General features: G+C 53.5%; 2 protein-coding genes across 2 annotated transcripts; both read right to left on the reverse strand.

Moving 5' to 3' along the window:
- Ccdc8 (coiled-coil domain containing 8 subunit of 3M complex) lies at positions 1-2,884 on the reverse strand. Its single transcript, XM_077105806.1, has 2 exons — positions 1,028-2,884; positions 1-940 (listed from the first exon to the last, which is right to left on the reverse strand). The coding sequence occupies exons 1-2, from the start codon at positions 2,159-2,161 to the stop codon at positions 407-409; spliced, it is 1,668 nt and encodes a 555-aa protein (XP_076961921.1). The 5' UTR covers positions 2,162-2,884; the 3' UTR covers positions 1-406.
- Positions 2,885-13,109: 10,225 nt separating this feature from the next.
- Pnma8c (PNMA family member 8C) lies at positions 13,110-13,724 on the reverse strand. Its single transcript, XM_077105720.1, has one exon. It carries the CDS (start codon positions 13,722-13,724, stop codon positions 13,110-13,112), a length of 615 nt encoding a protein of 204 aa, XP_076961835.1.
- Between the last annotated feature and the right edge of the window lie 4,662 nt (positions 13,725-18,386).

Below are 18,386 nucleotides of genomic sequence, written 5' to 3' on the forward strand. Positions count from 1 at the left end.
TCAACTCTGAGACACTTTTATTTGCATGTTCCTCTTCAAGTTCAAGGAGGCCAAGTTACAAGTGTTGGCAAAATGGAGGCAGGAAGGCTGGGAAGTCCCCCCTTGCTCTGCCCTCCTCCCTTTTTCAAACTGAGCACTTAGAAGTTAAAACCCCGGGCAATGCCAACCTGACCTATCAGCTTCTTTCTTTACATTCTTTGGGATATAGTATTTAAAAAAAAATAAATGCACAATAGATAAGACGAGGGTCACTGGGTAGAGATATGGGAGGTGCTGCCTGTCCCTCTGTCCACCTCTATTTACAAGTCTGGAGGGAGAGAGTAGCTCCGCTGGGACCTGGGAGGGAGGCACCTTAGTGGCTGATGGGAGGTGGGGCACGGGATGCTCTGAGGTCCCCAGGGAACCCTCACAGCTGATCTTCTTGTTCTCCCTGCTCTGCTTCTGCTCTGGCCTCAGCCCTTAGCACCCTGAGGTTCCTGGCCTCGCCTGCCCTGGGGACTCTCTTGGGCAGGGTTGGCAGCCGGGGAGTGTGCCAGAAGGCTCTTCTGCGTTTTCGAAACCATGAAAAGCGCCCAGGGGTCTGGAACCTCACGGTCTTGACCTGTTTCCGAGCCCCAGCCCCTGGGGCTGCCCCGGCGGCCCCCAGACCCGCTGAGGCTTCGGCTTCCTGGATCGCCTGGGCCTCCCCAGCCTCTTCCCTCTGATCACCTGAGGCCCTGGCCCTCTGGTCAGCTGGAGCCTCTGCCCCCTGGTCAGCTGGCATCCCTGCTCTCTGAATGTCTGCAGCCCCTGCCCCCTGTTCAGCTGGGACCCCTGCCCCCTGGTCAGCTGGGACCCCTGCCCCCTGTTCAGCTGGGACCCCTGCCCCCTGGTCAGCTGGGACCCCTGCCCCCTGGTCAGCTGGGACCCCTGCCCCCTGTTCAGCTGGGACCCCTGCCCCCTGGTCAGCTGGGACCCCTGCCCCCTGGTCAGCTGGGACCCCTGCCCCCTGGTCAGCTGGGACCCCTGCCCCCTGGTCAGCTGGGACCTCTGCCCCCTGGTCAGCTGGGTCCCCTGCTCTCTGAATGTCTGCAGCCCCTGCCCCTTGGTCGGCTGGAGCCCCTGCCCCTTGGTCAGCTGGAGGCCCTGCCCCTTGGTCGGCTGGAGCCCCTGCCCCTTGGTTGGCTGGAGCCTCTGCCCCTTGGTCGGCTGGAGCCCCTGCCCCTTGGTCGGCTGGAGCCTCTGCCCTCTGGTCATCTGGAGCCTCTGCCCCCTGGTTATGTACACCCTCTGCCCTCTGGTCAGCTGGTATGTCTGCCTCAGGAGCTGGGGATGCTGCCTCCCCCTTCCGACGACGTCTGAAGGAGGCCCAGTTGATCTTGGGCCTCCATCGTCTGGAGGAGGTGGCCAGCGCGCTCCGGTCTCCTGCATTTCCCATGTTGTCCCCGGGGCTGGCACTGTGGCTGGGCCCTGATGCCCCATCTCTCTCCGCTGGGGCGGAGGCTTGAGGGGCCTCCCCGACCTCGGGGCCAGATCTGGGAGCCCAACCCTTCACCCTTCGTTTCAGCTTCCCCCAGGACACCTGGCTGACGTACTCTCGCCACCTGTCTGCCTTGGACTGTGGGGGCCCCGAGCTGTTCTCGAACATGGGTACTGGCAGGTTGACCCTGCGGCGCACGGGCGGGGCGCTGGGCTTCTTCTCCCCGCGCCGGAGGAAGGCCTCCACCAGCTCCTCGTCATCCTCGCTCTCCAGGTCGCTGCCCAGGAACTTGCTGCCCAAGTAGCTGACGGGCATTTTGCGCACCTTCCTGCGGCTGCGCGGGCCTTTGCCGCCCTTGGCTCTGGAGGTCTCGAAGTCGCTGAAGTCGCTGTCGCTGGCGTTGCTGCTGTCGAACGTGCCCACGACCAGCCGAGGCGGAGGAGGGACCATCTGCTGGACTCTCCTCCTCACCTGGGGCTCCTTGGGCTTCTTGGGGGGCTGAGGCGGGTGTGGGGTGCTCTTCTCGATGATGCGGGCCACGTCCTCCAGGGTGCGGCCCTCTTCCTCCAGAAACTGAATCAGCCGCTCCCGAAATTCCGCTTCCTTGGTGGCGGGCTTGGAGATGACCCTCCACACGCCCCCCGCCAGCCGGACCTCCCGGGGGATGAGCAGATAGTCCACGTCCTCCCCGATCTGCAGCATGCCCACCGTGGAGTCCTCCTCCTTGCGGAACACCTTGCCGATCTTCTTGAAGGTGCCCACGGGCTTCAGGGCTTCCACGAGGACGTCCAGATCCACATCTTTGCAGACATCGGGGACGCTCCAGAGGATGAGGCAGTCGGGGGACGGGAGGAAGCCCCAGGGGAACCAGCCCCCGATGTGGCTTTTCTCCAGCGTCTTTAAGATCTCCAGGGTGATATCTGGGGTGGGGGGCAAGGAGCCCAAACAGACGACGGGTAGCCCCTAGTCTAGGGGGAAGCGGGGCGGAGGGTCTCGGCAACGCTGCCCGGAGGGTCTCACCTCCCCTCTCCTTCCAAAGTCCCCTCCTGCAACAAGCCCAGTCGTGACCAAGTCGGGCTCCCCACAAAGGGCTGGCGGGTATCAAGTCCCAGGATGCTTATGTGAGCCGGGGTGAGGTCAGTCCCGAGGCTCGAGGCCCGCTCCAAGATGGTAACGTGGTGTCCCGACTCCAAGTTGGCGCGCGAGGGCTGCGAGTCCTCCCCGGCCCTGGCACCCGGGACGCGGCCGGGACTCGGGAGAGGTCTTCGCAGACAAAGACGGCTCGGCGTGGCTGTTCAATATGGCCGAGGAGCGTGGAGGCCTCAGCCCAGCCCCCAGGAGGGTCTCCCGCCCCCAGGCAGGCGGCCACCCGCTCCAAGCTGACCTTGACGCGCCGCCCGCCTCCCGCCCGCGCGCTCAGGCGGTGCGGTGCGGCGCCCGGGCAGGAAGTTCCCCGGCGCCCTCCCCCGGGTGAGGCCCACCTTCCCTTCTCAGCTTACACTCCGGGACTGGGAAGACTGACAGGGGGGCTGTCCACTCCCTTCGGGGCAGCCCTCCCCCCAGGGGTGTGGCTGCGCCCCGGGCCTAGCTGCGGCGGTGGCTTCTTAGCTAAAGGGCGGCGCCGGCCCACGTCAGCACCTTTCCCCAAAGCCAGCGGTCCCCAAAGCTACCTTCCTAAATGTGCAGGTTTCAGACCAGCCCGGAGGTAGGATGTTAATGGAGCCGATCATCTGAGAGCCATTGGCGCCTTCGATCACAACGTAAAATCCACGGAACTGTTGGTACCCGCAATTCCTACCCGCACACCCATACTTGAGGGTAGAGAAGTCCGTGCCAGGTCTTATTGTACCACTCCCGAGAGGGGTGGTTGGCACACAGTCTGTGCTCAATAAGCATTTCAGTGAATGGATGAACCTAAATGGTCATCGGAAGGGACTGATGACATTTTACGGCCTAACCTGATAATGAAGTTCTAGGCGCCTAGGAAAACCGCAGAAGGCCACGCAAGTTTTAGGGAACCGCTGTGCTAGGCGCCATTCTAAGTGCTTTCTATGAATTAACTCATGAAATCCGCACGATGAGACAGAAGTCCCATTTTACAGTTGGAGAAATGGAGCCCCCCTCCCCCCAAATAAAATCACTTGCTCAAGGTCACCCAGCCAGCCCTGAAGCAGTTGAGTCTGGGTGTGAAAGCACACCGGTTTGACTTTTGGGTGGAGGTCAAGGAGTCCAGATGTGTCTGTTCTTCGCTGGTCACAGGCGCGCGGACTCCCCAGAGAAGTTTCTGGGGAGAGGGAAACCCCGCTGGGCAGCAAAGAGGCTCCAGAGGCAGGAGAGAGTGTATTTTTCATTTTACACGTTTTTAGATTGCTTGGACTTTTAGCAATCAAAAAATGTTAATTAAAATAAGTTAAATAAAAGAGAAGGCCCCCAGGCCCCATCGCGGCAGACTGGGTCAGAATGTCTGGGCCGCCGGGCGCAGGCTGTGATGAGATGGCCGTGGCACCACCGCGGCTGCACTGCTTCTAAAGTCGGTTGCAGGGAGTGCGCAGCGAGCCCATGAGCTGGGCTGTGCCTGTGGGTACAACCCTCGCAGCACCCTGGGGAGGTGGGTGCGCACCATGGCTACCATTTTCTTACAGATGGGAGATGAGGCTGGCCTGAAGACAACTCTGAGTGGAGGCCTGACCACTGAGCCAGGTCTCAGGTGCTGGAATAAACACCAGGACGCTGCAGGAGCAGCTAAGCTACTCCAGGCCTCCTTCCAGGGTTGACTGCTTAACCCCAGAACAGCCACAGCCTGTGAAGCAGCTGTCAGATGTGTCTCTGCTGGAAAACCCTCCATCTCCTTCAGAGTGAAATCAAAGCTCTCACTGCAGTCCAGGGTACCTACAGCCTCGGCCCTGCTTGCCCTCTCCTGTGGGCTTCTCCCTCCACTCCAGCTGCTGGCCTCTTTGCTGTTTCCCTGGCAGAGTGGGCTTGTTTCAGCCTCAGGGCCTTTACACATGCTCTCCCTCCTCACAGAAAGTTCTGCCCCAGCCTACTCTTGGCAATCTCCCTCACCCTACTCTCCCTTTCTCAGGGGCCCTTCAGCATCCTCCATCACAAGCACCACCAACACCTCCACTGGCAACTACCATCTCCAGGTCTCCCGGACCCTGTTCAGAGCAAAGTCTTTCAAGGCATAGAATCGCATCCACTGGATGACCAAGGAAGCCAATTTATAGTAAAATGCAGGGTTAAAAGTGATTTTAAACGACACAAATGACTTTGTGCACTAATGATTTTCATAATAGTATAGAAACGATCCGGTGTGATTTTATTTCACTAATGGCGTGTGATTTTATTTAACTCAGAAACCAGGTAGATATTTAGAGAAAGAGGGCGAGAAGGGAAAATAGAAAAGAGACGGGGAAGCAGACAGATGCGCGGGGTCGGGGGTTACAGCCTCGGCGGGGCCTTTGCACAGTTATTGGCTCCGCGGGTTGTTTTTGCTCTTGCAGAGCCTGGACCTTGGGCTCCGCTGGGTTTTCCTCCTCCCGCGAGCAGCCCAGGGCCTCCCGCAGCCACGCCCCTCCAGCCTGACCCTCCCCTGGCGGACTAGGGGTCTCCATGGCAACCAGGAACGCTGAGGGGCCAAGGTGGAGGACTCAGGGAGAGCCTGTCCCCTCAAGACTTCCTGAGGCCCCCTTCCCAAGCCAGCTCCCCCGAAAACCTGTTTTGTAGGGGCCCAAATCCAAAACTCCTGGGAAGACCCCCGTGTCAAGAAAGTTGGCTTAAAGAATCCCAACTCTCCTTCCTAGTGGTGACCTGGGAGATGAAACTCTGGGTTTTGTGACCAGTATTTTCTTAAACGGGGGGGGGGGGGGGGGCGGTCAGGGAAGAGAGATAGGACCTAAAAATGAAAAGTCCTAAACTCAACATTCTCATAAAAATGGCCAACCCTGAAGCGCTGGGACGAACGCTTGTAAACCCAGGAGGCTGAGACAGGAGGATGGCAAGTTCGAGGCCAGCTTCAGTCAGCAGAGACTCTGACTCAAAATTTAAAAAAAAAAAAAAAAAAAAATTGATAAAACGGAGATTAGAGCTCAGTAAACCAGACCCCTGTCCCCTCGGCTTCAATCCCCAGAACCAGGAAGAAAAAAATGTTTTGTCCCCGCTGAGCAGTCTTGCTATGAGCAGTATTAAATGGCCCAGATCTCTGGCCTCTGCCACCACAGAAAGAAACCAAAACAAAACAATTATAGCTTTCACTTTAAATTTGTTTTAAAAGAAAAAAAAAAAAGTCGGGAAAGAATGAAAAAGGAAGTCAAACCTGGTGGAAATCCCTCCACCCAGCCACGCTTTTCACCTGTCATTTATTTATTTATTTGGTACCACGGATTGACCCAGGGGCGCTTTACCACTGAGGCCACAGGGTCTCCCTGAGTGGCTTAGGGCCTCACTAAATTGCTGAGGTTGAGTTCGAGCTGCGATCCTCCTGCCTCAGCCTCCTGAGCCGCTGGGATTACAGGCGTGCGCCACCGCACCTGACACTTTTTGCCATTTAGGGAAAAAAAAATTACTAAAAGTGACACACTTGGCGGGACAAGACAGAGGTTACTGTTAAATATGTCTGTTCTGACAAAGAGAAGGAGAGAGCGAGGCTGAGAAAGGAAAGCAAGCCGGGCAGCTGACTGAGGGCATGTGTTAGGTTGAGAATTTACTGTACCAGGATTCCCCCCCACATCGTCCTGAATTATTCCCAGCACAGCACTTCCTGATTTGGGGGGTGCTGCTGGGGACTGAACCCAGGCCTCAGGTGTGGCCTCTACAGTGCTGTTCTCCCAGTCTCCTGAGGTTTTCTACTGATAACTCACCCTGTGAGCATCTGAGCCCCACCCAGCAGGCACTGGTGTCTGCCGCTCACTGCTCCAATCTCAGCCTCTAGGAGAAATTGCAAAACATTTGTTGAGTGAGTGAATGAAGAAGGAGGGGGCTGCCCTGATCAGTTACCCACTCGGAAGCGGGTCCTGAGTCTTTCTGCATCAGTGTGCGCTCACCAACATCCGGGTATTTCTTCATGACAGCTTCGGCCTCCGCAGAAGCCCATGAGCTACCCCAGGGTGATGTTAATACTAACTGGCCCTGTGTGTGTGTGTGTGTGTGTGTGTGTGTGTGTGTGTGTGTGTAAGTGGAAATTGAATCCAGTGTTGGACATTCCAGAACTTCCTCTGCCACCTCCGCTTTGTGGCTGAGACCGGGGAGCGCTCAAGTCTGCCCTTGAACTTGCACCTCCTGGGCCTCAGCTCAGGTCTAGCTGGGATTGCGGGCTGGGCCACTGCACCTGGCAAACCCACTTTTACAGAGCACCTACTTTGTCCCTGGACCTGTACATTTTCTCATTTAATCCCAACAACTCGGCCTAAATGATTGTTATTCCCATTATTTCCCGTTGGCTGGGGTCTGTTGGATCCAGCCACCACACTGCCCGTTGCCTCAGTGGGAGGGGGAGGGGAGCAGGGTTGGTGGTAAGGTCCCCAGAGTTTTCTCTCCCACATGACATTGGTAATCTTGGCATAGACACCAGACTTGTCCTCAATCCTAAATGCCTAGAAATCAGATCCCTGTCTACACTGGACAGGATATGAATGATCCACCCTTCCTTTCCGGATACTAAGCGGTTAACTGACAGCGTGGGAAGTAGGTCCCCAACACACACAGCAAGCAGCAGCACTGTGGTGGCACTCTGGCCACTTAACTGCCCCCCCCCAATTCGATCTATCAGAGATCTGGAAGTTGTTTGGAGGGGGAGAAGCCGGCAGGCCACATCTCTGAGGGCTTCACTCACTAGAATCCCTGGGGAAAGTTCCAGAGCTCTACCTCCCCAGGACAGTAGAAGGCTGAGGGGTGGTGGGTGGGCAGCCGCAGGCAGGGACTGAGCATCCCGAGGAGCTGGGGCAGCTGGAACTAGGCACAGGAGGCAGATTGGAGGTGAGCTCCTCCATTGTGAGCAGCACAGAGGCCCCTTTAGAGAGGAGAGGAGCCATGACATTAAAACTCCTGCCCTGGAGCTGCACTGACTCACAGCTGACCTCCCCCGAGCCGCCTCACCTTCACGGCCAGGTGCCTCCTCAGCATCTTAGATTCTGTCTTCTGAGCTGCATGGCCACCCTCAGCTGCGGGACTGTTATCATCAACCCATTTCGTGGACGAGGAAACTGAGGCACGCAGAGTAAATAACCCAGGCAGCGCCCCCCGCCCCCTCCCCCGCTGCTCTGCCTGGGTTTTCATTTTTCAAAATTGGTTTTATGGAAGCATCTGATACAATGTAGCTTTTTAAATATTCAATATATTTTGGAGTCCCTGTCACCGCAGTCGACATATAGAAGAACACTTCCATCGTCCCCCGAATATCCCTCCCGCCTACGCCAAGCCCTAGCAACCACCATCTCACTCCTCTCCTGTTGCATTTTGTCTACAGTTTTACATAAGGAATCCATGGGGCTGGCTTCTCTCACTGGGCAGAGTGACCCTGAGATCCCGAGTGCCACCGCGCCAGTCCGAGGTTCCCTCATTTTTTCACGATATCCTGTTCTGCAGTTTGGTTATCCATTTCCCTACCTGCAGGCCATCTGGGTTGTGTCCAGCCTGGGCTTCTTGAGCTGCTGTGGATATTCCAGAGCCTAAGCTCCCAGGGCAAGGGCACACACTCTAGGGCAAAGAACCCTGTGCCATGAGGAACATTAGACCCATTTTATGGAAGAAGAAACTGAGGCCCAGAAAGGTGAAGTCTCCCCCTCCCCCGAGTCACACAGCTAGTTGGTGGCAGAGCCAAGATTTAAACCCAGGTCTGTGCATTCCAGGGCCTCCAATGCCCTTTCTATCTGGGACACAGATTGGTTAACAGTCCCAAAAAGCATTACCTGGGCATACTTGCCTGCTTGGCTCTTGGCATCCAGGGTCCAAAACAGCCTTCGCAGGCACAGAGAGAACAGATGCCTCTCTTGAGGGATACTTATCAGTTTAGGAATCTGAGCTGGAAAAGCAGGCTAAGGTCTTTGTGGATGCAACACACATTTGTCCCTGGTCCAGGATCTCAGGGGACAACTGCTTCACAGCTCCCTTGCTCCCACACACACAGAGCACTGTTTTTGCTGTTGATTGTTTGTTGTACTCGGGATTGAACCCAGCAGCACTTTTCCACTGAGCTCCATCCCCAGCCCTTTTTATTTTTTGAGACAGGGTCATACCAAGTAGCTGAGGACCTCACTAAGTTGCTGAGGCTGGCCTCAAGCTTGCAATTCTCAGCCTCCCAAGGTGCTGGGATTACAGGAGCTTGCCATAGCCCCCAGCCTGGCTACACAGCTGCACGTTTACCCACGTCTCTAAACCTGCAGAAATAGGTAGCTGCTGTCCCATTTTACAGATAAAATACCCAAGGCCCAGGAAGGTTAAATGCCTTGCCCAGGCTCTCACCCTGGTTCATAATCCAATTCCTTGTCTGCTCTTCTGAAATCCGAACTCTGAACACCAAGAGCTCAGCATGAGTAAAGGACATTGGAAGCCAGCCTTGGTGGCAATGCCTGTGGTCCTAGCTACTCAGGAGGGTGAGGCAGGAGGATCCCTCGAGCCCAGGAGTTTGCTGCCAACCTGTGCAACACCGTGAGACCCCAGCTGAAAAACAGGAAGAGAGGAAGGAAAGGGGGAAGGGTGGATGGATGGGGGAGGGAAAGAGAAAAAATCTAGACCTAGGCAAATATAAGAACACTTGTAGTCTTCTTTGGTGTCAAAATACTACCTTTTCCTATAAAATTATTGTGATTATGGGGGCTGCCCAACTCCCTGGGGAGTAAATCCCACAATCTTAGTTTTAGTCACCACATCATTGTTCTAGAACTCAAAGTTCCCTGTGCAGCCCAGTGGCCAGGCGCTTGCTTAGTGGTGCAAAGTCCCAGGCATCCCCAGCATTGCAAAAAATAATAATAAAATTCAAAGCTGCAACAATCCTGAACCACAGCTGGCAGGAGGGCTTGGTCTAGGGATTGTGGACCCACAGCGCAGCACCTTGCAGATGAAGGAAAACAGATTCCCCTCAAACACTGAGGACTAATGAGTTAGGAGGTTAGGAGGCAGAGCACTCCCTGTGCCTTTTCTCTGTCCGCCTAAAGGCAGGACATAAATCCTCCTCCACTGGACACAGCTTTCATCCTCTCAGAGCCCGGCACCAGAGAAATCTGAAAACAAACACAATCCTCCCGTTTATTTGCATTCCACCCACTTCCGCTTTTAAGCTTTTAAGCTGCTGCTTTGTCTTGTCTGGTGCTCGATGGATTGTTCTGGGGCTGGAGCTCAGGGGTCGCCCTGCCCGGCACACAGGAGGCCCTGGTTCTATCCCTCACTCTGCAAAAACAGACACCAAACACGCAAACAAAACCCCACAGATTGACTCTTTGTCTAAAAGGTATGAGAGTGTCTGGCTTTGGTCACTCTCCTCTCTCCTGCTCCTTTGTGCAGTGCCTTGGAGCCCAAGGGCCCTGTGCTGCTTTTATTCCTAATATATTTTTCCATCTTTCATATCAGTCACTGGGAAATGACCTCAGATCCTGGGAAACTCAAGGCATAGAAGAAACCTACAGATTTTGATCCTCTTGGCTCTCATGATTGGATAACATCCCTTTTAAAATAACTCAGTCCTGGAAACCTTCGGACAATTCATGGAAGAGATTTTTTAAAAGAATTTTTTTTTTTTTTTTTTTTTAGCAGCCAGATAATTTTTCCAAATTGAACCTTATATAGACCTCCCTCAACCCCCCCCCCCCAAACATTAAAGAGCAGACTGGTTTCATTAGCATACATTTATTTTGTCAATTCTTATTTGTACAATAGAACATCAACCACAAAAAGCGATGAAGGGTTTCAGTTAAACCCACCTTTGAAATCGGGGCTTTACACAGACCAGCTGCGGCCTGTCCAATCTACTTGGGAATTCCTGCTTGGAATCTGCTGTGCTAGTGAGGCCTTGACTCAGGTACGTAACTCAAGGTGGTTGACAGTTTTTGATCCAACGGTGTGCATTGCAACCCCATTAGATTCTCCAATGGGTCCAGAAAAGTCTCGGAAAGGAAGTGATTTTGATGCATCAAAACCAACACACACTCAGGTTGTGAATCACAAATACAAAAGCTAGATGGGAGACACCCAAACCCATGAGAAGCACAAACACTGTCTCAGGACTGCAAAATGATGATAAGAAATGTCACATTGTCCTGTACAACAGTTGTGCCCTGAAGGGAGCATGGTCTGCATGCAACAATCATGCTGGAACCTGTGTGGCCTTTATCCAAGTTCAGATTGTGAGGGAACAAGAAGCAGAGTGGTAGAACGTTCTGCAAGTGGATGTGTCCTGGGCGGGGATTTACAGGAGATGAAAAGATCGGTATGGAGCTACAGACTTCTTGACCATGGATGGGCAGAAGTTCAAATATATAAGTGAGGATGGCAGGAAAAGCTTCATCTCATCGTTGTGCGCACACACACACACATACACACACACACACAAAAAGACGCTGAGGTCAATGCTTGGGAAATGGGCAGCAATCAGAGTCTTCAAGGTTGGGGTTTGGTTACATCAACCAAGTGAATTCTAAAAATTCTTTAGGTTTCTTGAAGCTTGCTGGGAACCAGGGGGACCTAACAGGACCTGAGGGGTCTGGCTGTTAGGGTGAGGTTGGAGAGAGAGAGCCTACCTTTTGGCTCTGCTCAGGGGTTGTTGGGGACAGCTTTCCAAAAAATGAGAAAGGGGAATGGATGCTGGAGGTCCCACCCAGGACTGATGCCCATCCCCCTAAGACACTGTGGGGTTCCAGTGGATAAGAATCTAAGCATGAGTGTGTGTGTGTGTGTGTGTGTGTGTGTGTGTGTGTAAATTACATTTTTGAGAATAAAGTCATTCAAACCTTTGCAGATCCCTGAACCGATGGAGGTGTGCAAATTCAGTTTGGTGTCCCTGAAGGAGAGAGGACTGGACACTCACAGTTGCGTTTTATCTGATTCCCTTTCTCCTTCACCACCATCCAGGGTACTCAGCTCACGGGATCGGGGACTCTGTGTTCCTTAATGACTCTTCAAAGTGGACTCTTACTTAGTTTTTCTTACTTAGTTTAGTCTTGCTTTTCCTTCTTTAGGGAGTGGAGCAACCGCCCCACCCCAGCCCGGGAGACTTCTGGGACTTAACCTGGGGAGACTCACTCTTCACCCCGGGGCCAATGAGGGCAGAAGCGCCCAGTCTCACCACTTCTGCAAGGGAGACAACGTGTGGAGAACAGCGACAGTTTTTGAGAGTCATGCACAGTTCCTCAGTGGTGGTGAGCAGGGAGCCCGCTCACCCAGATGGCCCCCTCGGGACAAGTTCCTGCCAGAGGTACATTCAAGGGACATCCCTTTGAAAGACAGAAAACCGCTCTAGACTTTGCAATGGCGGGATTTCCAGAAGAAGGCAAAGATAGGGAGTCTAGGTCCCTTGTCCCTCACCAGCGGGGCCGTGCGCAACACCTGGCCCCTGATGATGGCGGAGCAGGGGTCACCTTGGCAGTCTTCCAGGCTGTGCTTGGATTTTTCTCAACTCTGGCAAAAGACCTTCTGCAAACCTTGAAATCCAGAATACCGTGTGTCCCCTCCATTTCCTGAAAACCCCAGCAGGCGCCTGGGGGCAGCTACGGTCTCCACGGCAACTGTCGGGACGCACGGCTTCTCTCTGGCTCCGACTGCGACTGCGCGGCTGGTCCCTGCTGTCCCCGCATAGCGAGAAGTGGTTTTCGGGTCTTTGTGACCCCTCCTCACTCAGAAGTTACCCTCACTCACTCAAACCCACGCACACACTCAGGTGCCTACTCTCAAATGTCACCCAGAGGTTTTCAAATGACTACCCACCGGAACAATCATGCGCAGATGCCGCCCATAAACTGAGCGCCCTGCTCAGTCCGTGTATTCAGGTGACTCAGATGTCATCCGCATCGACTCACGTTGGGTATGACAGCCACGAGGGCAAGGTTTAGGCCTGAATTGTTTCCCGCCATTTCCCCAGTGCCTAGCACACGGCAGATGCTCAGGAAATACTTGCTGGTTAGAGGAAATAATGAATGAATGGGCCGATGAGCGAAGTATCCAGACTCAAGCAGACGTGAGCACGGAGCCCACCTACAGCTACTCAGCCCACCTCCCTCCCTCCATGTGTCCAAGTAACACGATCATTATGGTCTTTACCCACTGACGAGTGAGTGAAGGCAGGGACTATTATTATTTTTTAATGCTCTTCTGTACCCCCAGCTCTTAGGACAAAGCTAGGACACGGCAGGCCCATAAATATCTGCAGAGCGAATGAGAGAAGGAAGGACCCACATTCAACCAGATGTTAGCCGCACCCACTCGGCTGGAACCCAAAGGTAGATGAAAATCCCTAGTTCATCCACACTAGTGGGATGTCACCTCTGACACTCATTCTTTCTCAGAAGTCACCCACTCATTGGAACCACCACCGTCCCTTGGCGCAGGCTAACCCCCTCACTACGCCCCCCAAGGTTCCTCAGCTATGCCCGCCCTCCCCCGTCACCCCCACGACCACTCAGAACATTCCCACGCTGCTCCACGTGCCCCGCCCCCCGACGCCAGCTCACAGCTTCTTGTCGGAGGCGTGGCGCCGTCGACGGTTCTTCTTGTGCTTCCTCTTGCTCCTCTTGCCCTCTCCAGCCTTGCTCTCCTTCTCCAGGGAGCTCGGAGGTGGCACCGCATCCACCCTGGCAGTGGCCCCGGCCTCTGGGTGCTCCCCAGGCAGAGGCAGGCAGCACTTCACGGCGGGCAGCTCTCTGGGACCTGTCGCTGTCGGGCACAGTTCCTGTCTCAGGACTCGGGCCACATCTTCCACCGTTCGGCCCTCGCTCTGCAGGAACAGGTTCAGCTTGGTCAGGAATTCGACGTCCTGCTTCCGGGGCATGTAGACCACTCTCCACATCCCGCCCTTGCCCTGGATCTCCCTGGGGACCACGGCATAGTTGAGCTCCTCCGCCAGTCTAATGATGGCTGCCTTGGTCCTGTCTTCCTCCAGAAAGGCTTTCCCAGCCACTTCGAATTTGCCCAGAGGCTTGAGAGGGACCCGTATGATCTCCTCAAACTCCTCGTGGTTGCAGTCCTCCGGAATCCCCAGGATCATCAGGGACTTGTAACTGTCCACCTCCAAGGCCTTGCACCCGTGCTCCAGCAGTGCGATGTCCTTGACACCAAACAGCATCTTGCCCAACTCCTTGAGGCAGCTGTATGCCCGCTGGTGCGCGCTGGAGCTGCCTCGGGAATCCAAAAACTGATCCAGGGTGCCACGATCGCTTTCCCAAGCCTACCTGGGAATGAGGCCTCACCGGCGGAGGCTGGAGACAGACCCAGCTAGCAGCTCAGGCAGGGCGTCCCCGGTCCCTGCGAGCAGGGCTACACGAGTCGGAGAGGGGACTCACGCGTGCCAGGCAAGCCGAGGTGGGTGTTTGCCAGCCGATTCGTGGCTCCCGGGTCCGGCGCAAGGCCGCACGAGGGAGGGTCTGAAGATGCCTCTTTATTGGTGGTGGCCTCCGAAGGTCCCCCAGGCCCTGACAGTCTCAGCAGATTTGTGACGGCTGATCTCCCTGGGGCTGCTGCCACCTGCGCGTCCTGGGTGCGGGTCTGGCAGGCAGGGTGACTCGTCCCCTACCGCTGGCCCAGAGGTTGCCCTTAGTGCCCTGGGGCGGGGCCAAGACCAGGACGCGGCCGCTGCACTTGCTCCTGCAGTGACGTCACCGCCTTCTTCCGTTCTGCGGCCCGGAGATCTCCATGGCAACTGCTAGAGCATCGCCTCTGCCATTGGCGGACCCCGTCGCATTGAAATCAGAGTCCGAGGGGGTCACTCGGAGGTGAGGGGTCAGCTACCCAATTTCAAAAATCCCCACTCTTTGGGAAAATGGCTGATTCCGGAGGGCTGGGGTGGGGGGTGGGGCACAAGGAAGAGACAAGAGGAACCTGGAACAGCTTTTGGGAACACAAATTTGGAAAATGTATAAAGACAGATGAGAACACCTGGAAGGACTCAGGAGGCAGTTTAAAGGACCCCCACTGGCCAGTTCAGATGACTTGAGCATCAAGTTAGAAATAAGAGTAACAGATTATAACCCCTCCGCGCAGATATAAATGAATGGGAAGTTTGTTGAGGAATGTGCGCAGTTGTAAGACCTTGTCCTTGTAATACTTTTTTTTTTTTTTTTTAATCTGATTCATTTATTTCATGATCATGCGTTTCTCGGAAAACTTACTGGTGAAATGTGAAATGTTACAAAGCAATCGGGAGATTACAAAGTACAGAAGAATAAACCCTTTTTATCCTTCCACAACTTTGCTCTTTATTTCAACGTCACACATCACAGTCTGCGCAGGCTCGTGCCCTTGCACGCACTCACTAGATTCCTTTCCTGCAGAAAGCTAAAGCTGGAAGGCAGAGAGAGAGAGAGAGAGAGAGAGAGAGAGAGAGAGAGAGAGAGAGAGAGAGGGAGGGAGAACATCAAGTATGTATCTTGCCACTTGATGATGCTGGCTTCCAATTTAATCTCCTGCCCCTATAATACTTATTCGTTAAAGGGACAAGCACCCTTTACAATGGAATGTCCCTTAATTTTTCTTTTTTTCCCCTTTTTTTAAGATAGAGAATTTTTTAATATTTATTTCTTAGTTTTTCGGTGGACACAACATCTTTTTTATTTTTATGTGGTGCTGAGGACCGAACCCAGAGCCCCGCGCATGCCAGGCGAGCATGCTACCGCTTGAGCCACATCCTCAGCCCTTTTCTTTCTTTCTTTCTTTTTCTTTCTCTCTCTCTCTCTCTCTCTCTTTCTTTCAAGACAGGCCTCACCTAGTGGCTTAGGGGCCTCACTAAACTGCTGAGGCTGGCTGAGAACACCTGATCTTCATGGCTCAGCCTCTGGAGTCCCTGGGATTACAGGTGTGCCCCACCACACCCAGAGGAGTGTCCTTCTTTGTAGGACACACATGCCACAATATTCAGGGAGCCTATGGCACCAAATTGGCAAGGTACTCTCAGAAAGGTTCAGAGCAAAAACTTCTCTGTGCCATCTTGTTAACTTTTTTTTTTTTTTTTTTTTTTTGCAGGTTTGTGGTTGTTTCAAATAAAATTTACACAGGGAAAAAGAAATGTCCCCTATCCACCCCCCCCCCCCCACACTGTGTCCATTCTGCCCTCCCTAATCCATTAATAAAGGCCACCTGCCTGCTCCAAGGGCAGGGCCCTGATTGGGTGGAACTAACAACCCCACCCCTTTGCCCCTTGATTGCTTCAGAAATGGTCACTCACTGGGACCCAAAATAATCGGGACATATCTCCCTGGTCAGAGAGATTGGTTAGAGCCTGGACTCTTGAACTCAGTAAAGCCATCAGAATGACAGGAAGGACTTCCCTAGTGAAGTAGGGATACTCCCCCCTCCCCCATATATGAAAGAGTAAGTCTGGAAGCTGCAGAAGGACGTTCTGGCATCAGGAGAGAAGACATTTCTTTTGGGTGCTGGGGATAGAACCCAAGGATTCCTGCACACTAAGCACCCAGCGTGCCACTGAACTGCATCCACAATCCTAGAAGAGGCTGTTCTGAGGAGGAAGGCAGAGCTAAGAGAATCACTGACAAACCCAGCCATAGTCCTAATGACACCACGTGTCTCTGGGTCAAACCATACCTGAAACCCATTCCTCTGAAACTTTATTTTTAAATACTCATTAAATTACAATGGCTGTAACGAGGAGCATATAGATCATAAATGAAAACCCACACATGAATAGCACCCAAATCATAAATGGACACCATCAGCATCCCAAGAAGGGTGTCTTGTACTCTGTCCAAGTCACTGTATCCTTTCAAGGGTAGCCAGCCCCCTGACTTTCAAGGTCACAGATAGGTTCAGTTTGATTTTTGAATTTTTGTATGCGGAATCACAGGCTAGGTGCCCTGTGTTCCTTGGTGAACATATATATACACATGTGTTGCTTCTGCCGGGAGAGGCAGCACAGTATTGGTCTAACCTCCAAAGATAAACTTCCTCTCCCAAATTTCAAAGTCTTTCTCCCATCAATGCGTTTTTCTCCTTTGGGTCATCCTGGGAGCAGACTGGACGGGGGGTCTGTTCACACTTTAGGGCAGGGCAGGGCAGTGAGGGATCTGGAAGTGACCAGGAGGGAAGAGGCCCTTCTAGGAAGGCAGGTGGCCTCTCTGTTGGGGACCTTCCATCCAGGATCTGCATCAGTGGCCAGTGCGGGTTTGTCAATGGCAGGGTCTGAGGAGGAGGGGGGAGTGTGTTAGTGACCTTGTGTCCCGTCCCAGGGCACTCCACTGAGAGTTGGAGGGAAAGACTTAACTCAGAGGCCACAAATTGGAACCCTCGCCTCAGGAAACTGGGCTCAGATCTGCTTGATTTGTTGAGCTCTACTTTCCAAAAGCTTTAAGTCAGTGACCGACTTTTAAAATGAAATGTAAAAGGAACTCCAGATTTCTGGCTTCTATTTGAAATGAGAGAATCTGTTAGACAAAGGAGCCCACACTCCTAGTCCCAGCCACCTGGAGGCTGAGGCTGGAGAATTGTGTGAGCCCAGGAATTTGGGATTAGCCCTGGCAATATACCAAGATCCCTTCACTTACCAAAAAAAAAAAAAAAAAAAAAGGGGGGAAGAGAGGATCTGTCAAATGGACCTTCATTGTCACCTGAAGAAAATATGTTGGGACTGAGAAGCCTCTGACTCCCTTTCAGATGGAGCTCCTGCTCCGGTTTTCCACAGGCCCCACCAGTCCTTATTGCTCCCCTTCCTAGATTTGTGTATCTGCATTCCTGTCTTAGCTTTGCAGGTACTGGAGTGAGATGCCTGATTGACACCTTCAGTAACCTTCTTATTATTAACTCACCCTTCCGGATGCTTGAGTAACTCTTCATAAAGGAATTTAAACACTGACTGATGGTGGCGATGCTCATGTCACCAGCACAAGGAGGCATCGCTTTTGTGTCAAGCTTCCCTAACAGGCACCTGAAGCCTGTTTTTCTTTGGTGGTGGGGAGCGTGGAACCTGGGCTCTGTGCGTGCTAGACCTGTGCTGCACCACTGAGCCGCACCGCAGCCCAGGCTAGCCATTTTGTTAATGTTCCCGCCATCCCCTCTGGGTTCTTATTTCCCCAGTTTGACCCGCGATCACCAAAGGTCCAATTCCATGATGAGTTCCTCCCCCGGTGAGACCCACAGAGGCCTTGCTCCTGCATGGAGGCTGAGCTGGACAGGGCTGGGCGGATCCATTACTCACGTTCTCCAGCACAGAGAAGAAAAGAGAGGTTTGCCCTCTCTTCCAGGGGTTTCAGGAACCAGCTCTTCCATAGAGATTTCTTTGAAGCTTTATTCATTTATTTAGGTACAGGGGATTGAACCCAGCGGTGCCCACCGACCACATCCCCAGCCCTTTTTTGTACTTTATTTAGAGACAGGGTCTCCCTGAGTTGCTAAGTGTCTCACTAAGTTGCTGAGGCTGGCTTTGAACTCTCGACCCTTCTGCTTCAGCCTCTTGAACTGCTGGGATTACCGGGGAGCCCCACTGAAGCCTTATTTTGTCATTAAAAAGTCACCTTTCTGGCCATTGTGACACATGCCTGTAATCCCAGAGTCTGGGGAGGCTGAAGCAGGATGATTGCAAGTTGGAGGCCAGCCTCAGCAAGTTAGCGAGGCCCTAAGCAAATTAAGGAGACGCTGTCTCTAAATAAAAAACAAAAAAGGACTGGGGATGTGGCTTAGTAATTAAGTGTCCCTGAGTTCAGTCCCCACCATCCATCTATCTATCTATCTATCTATCTATCTATCTATCTATCTATCTATCTGTCTTCAGGGGTTGGGGTAT

The sequence above is a fragment of the Callospermophilus lateralis genome, chromosome 18 (assembly GCF_048772815.1).
Source record: "Callospermophilus lateralis isolate mCalLat2 chromosome 18, mCalLat2.hap1, whole genome shotgun sequence".
Lineage (NCBI taxonomy): Eukaryota > Metazoa > Chordata > Mammalia > Rodentia > Sciuridae > Callospermophilus > Callospermophilus lateralis.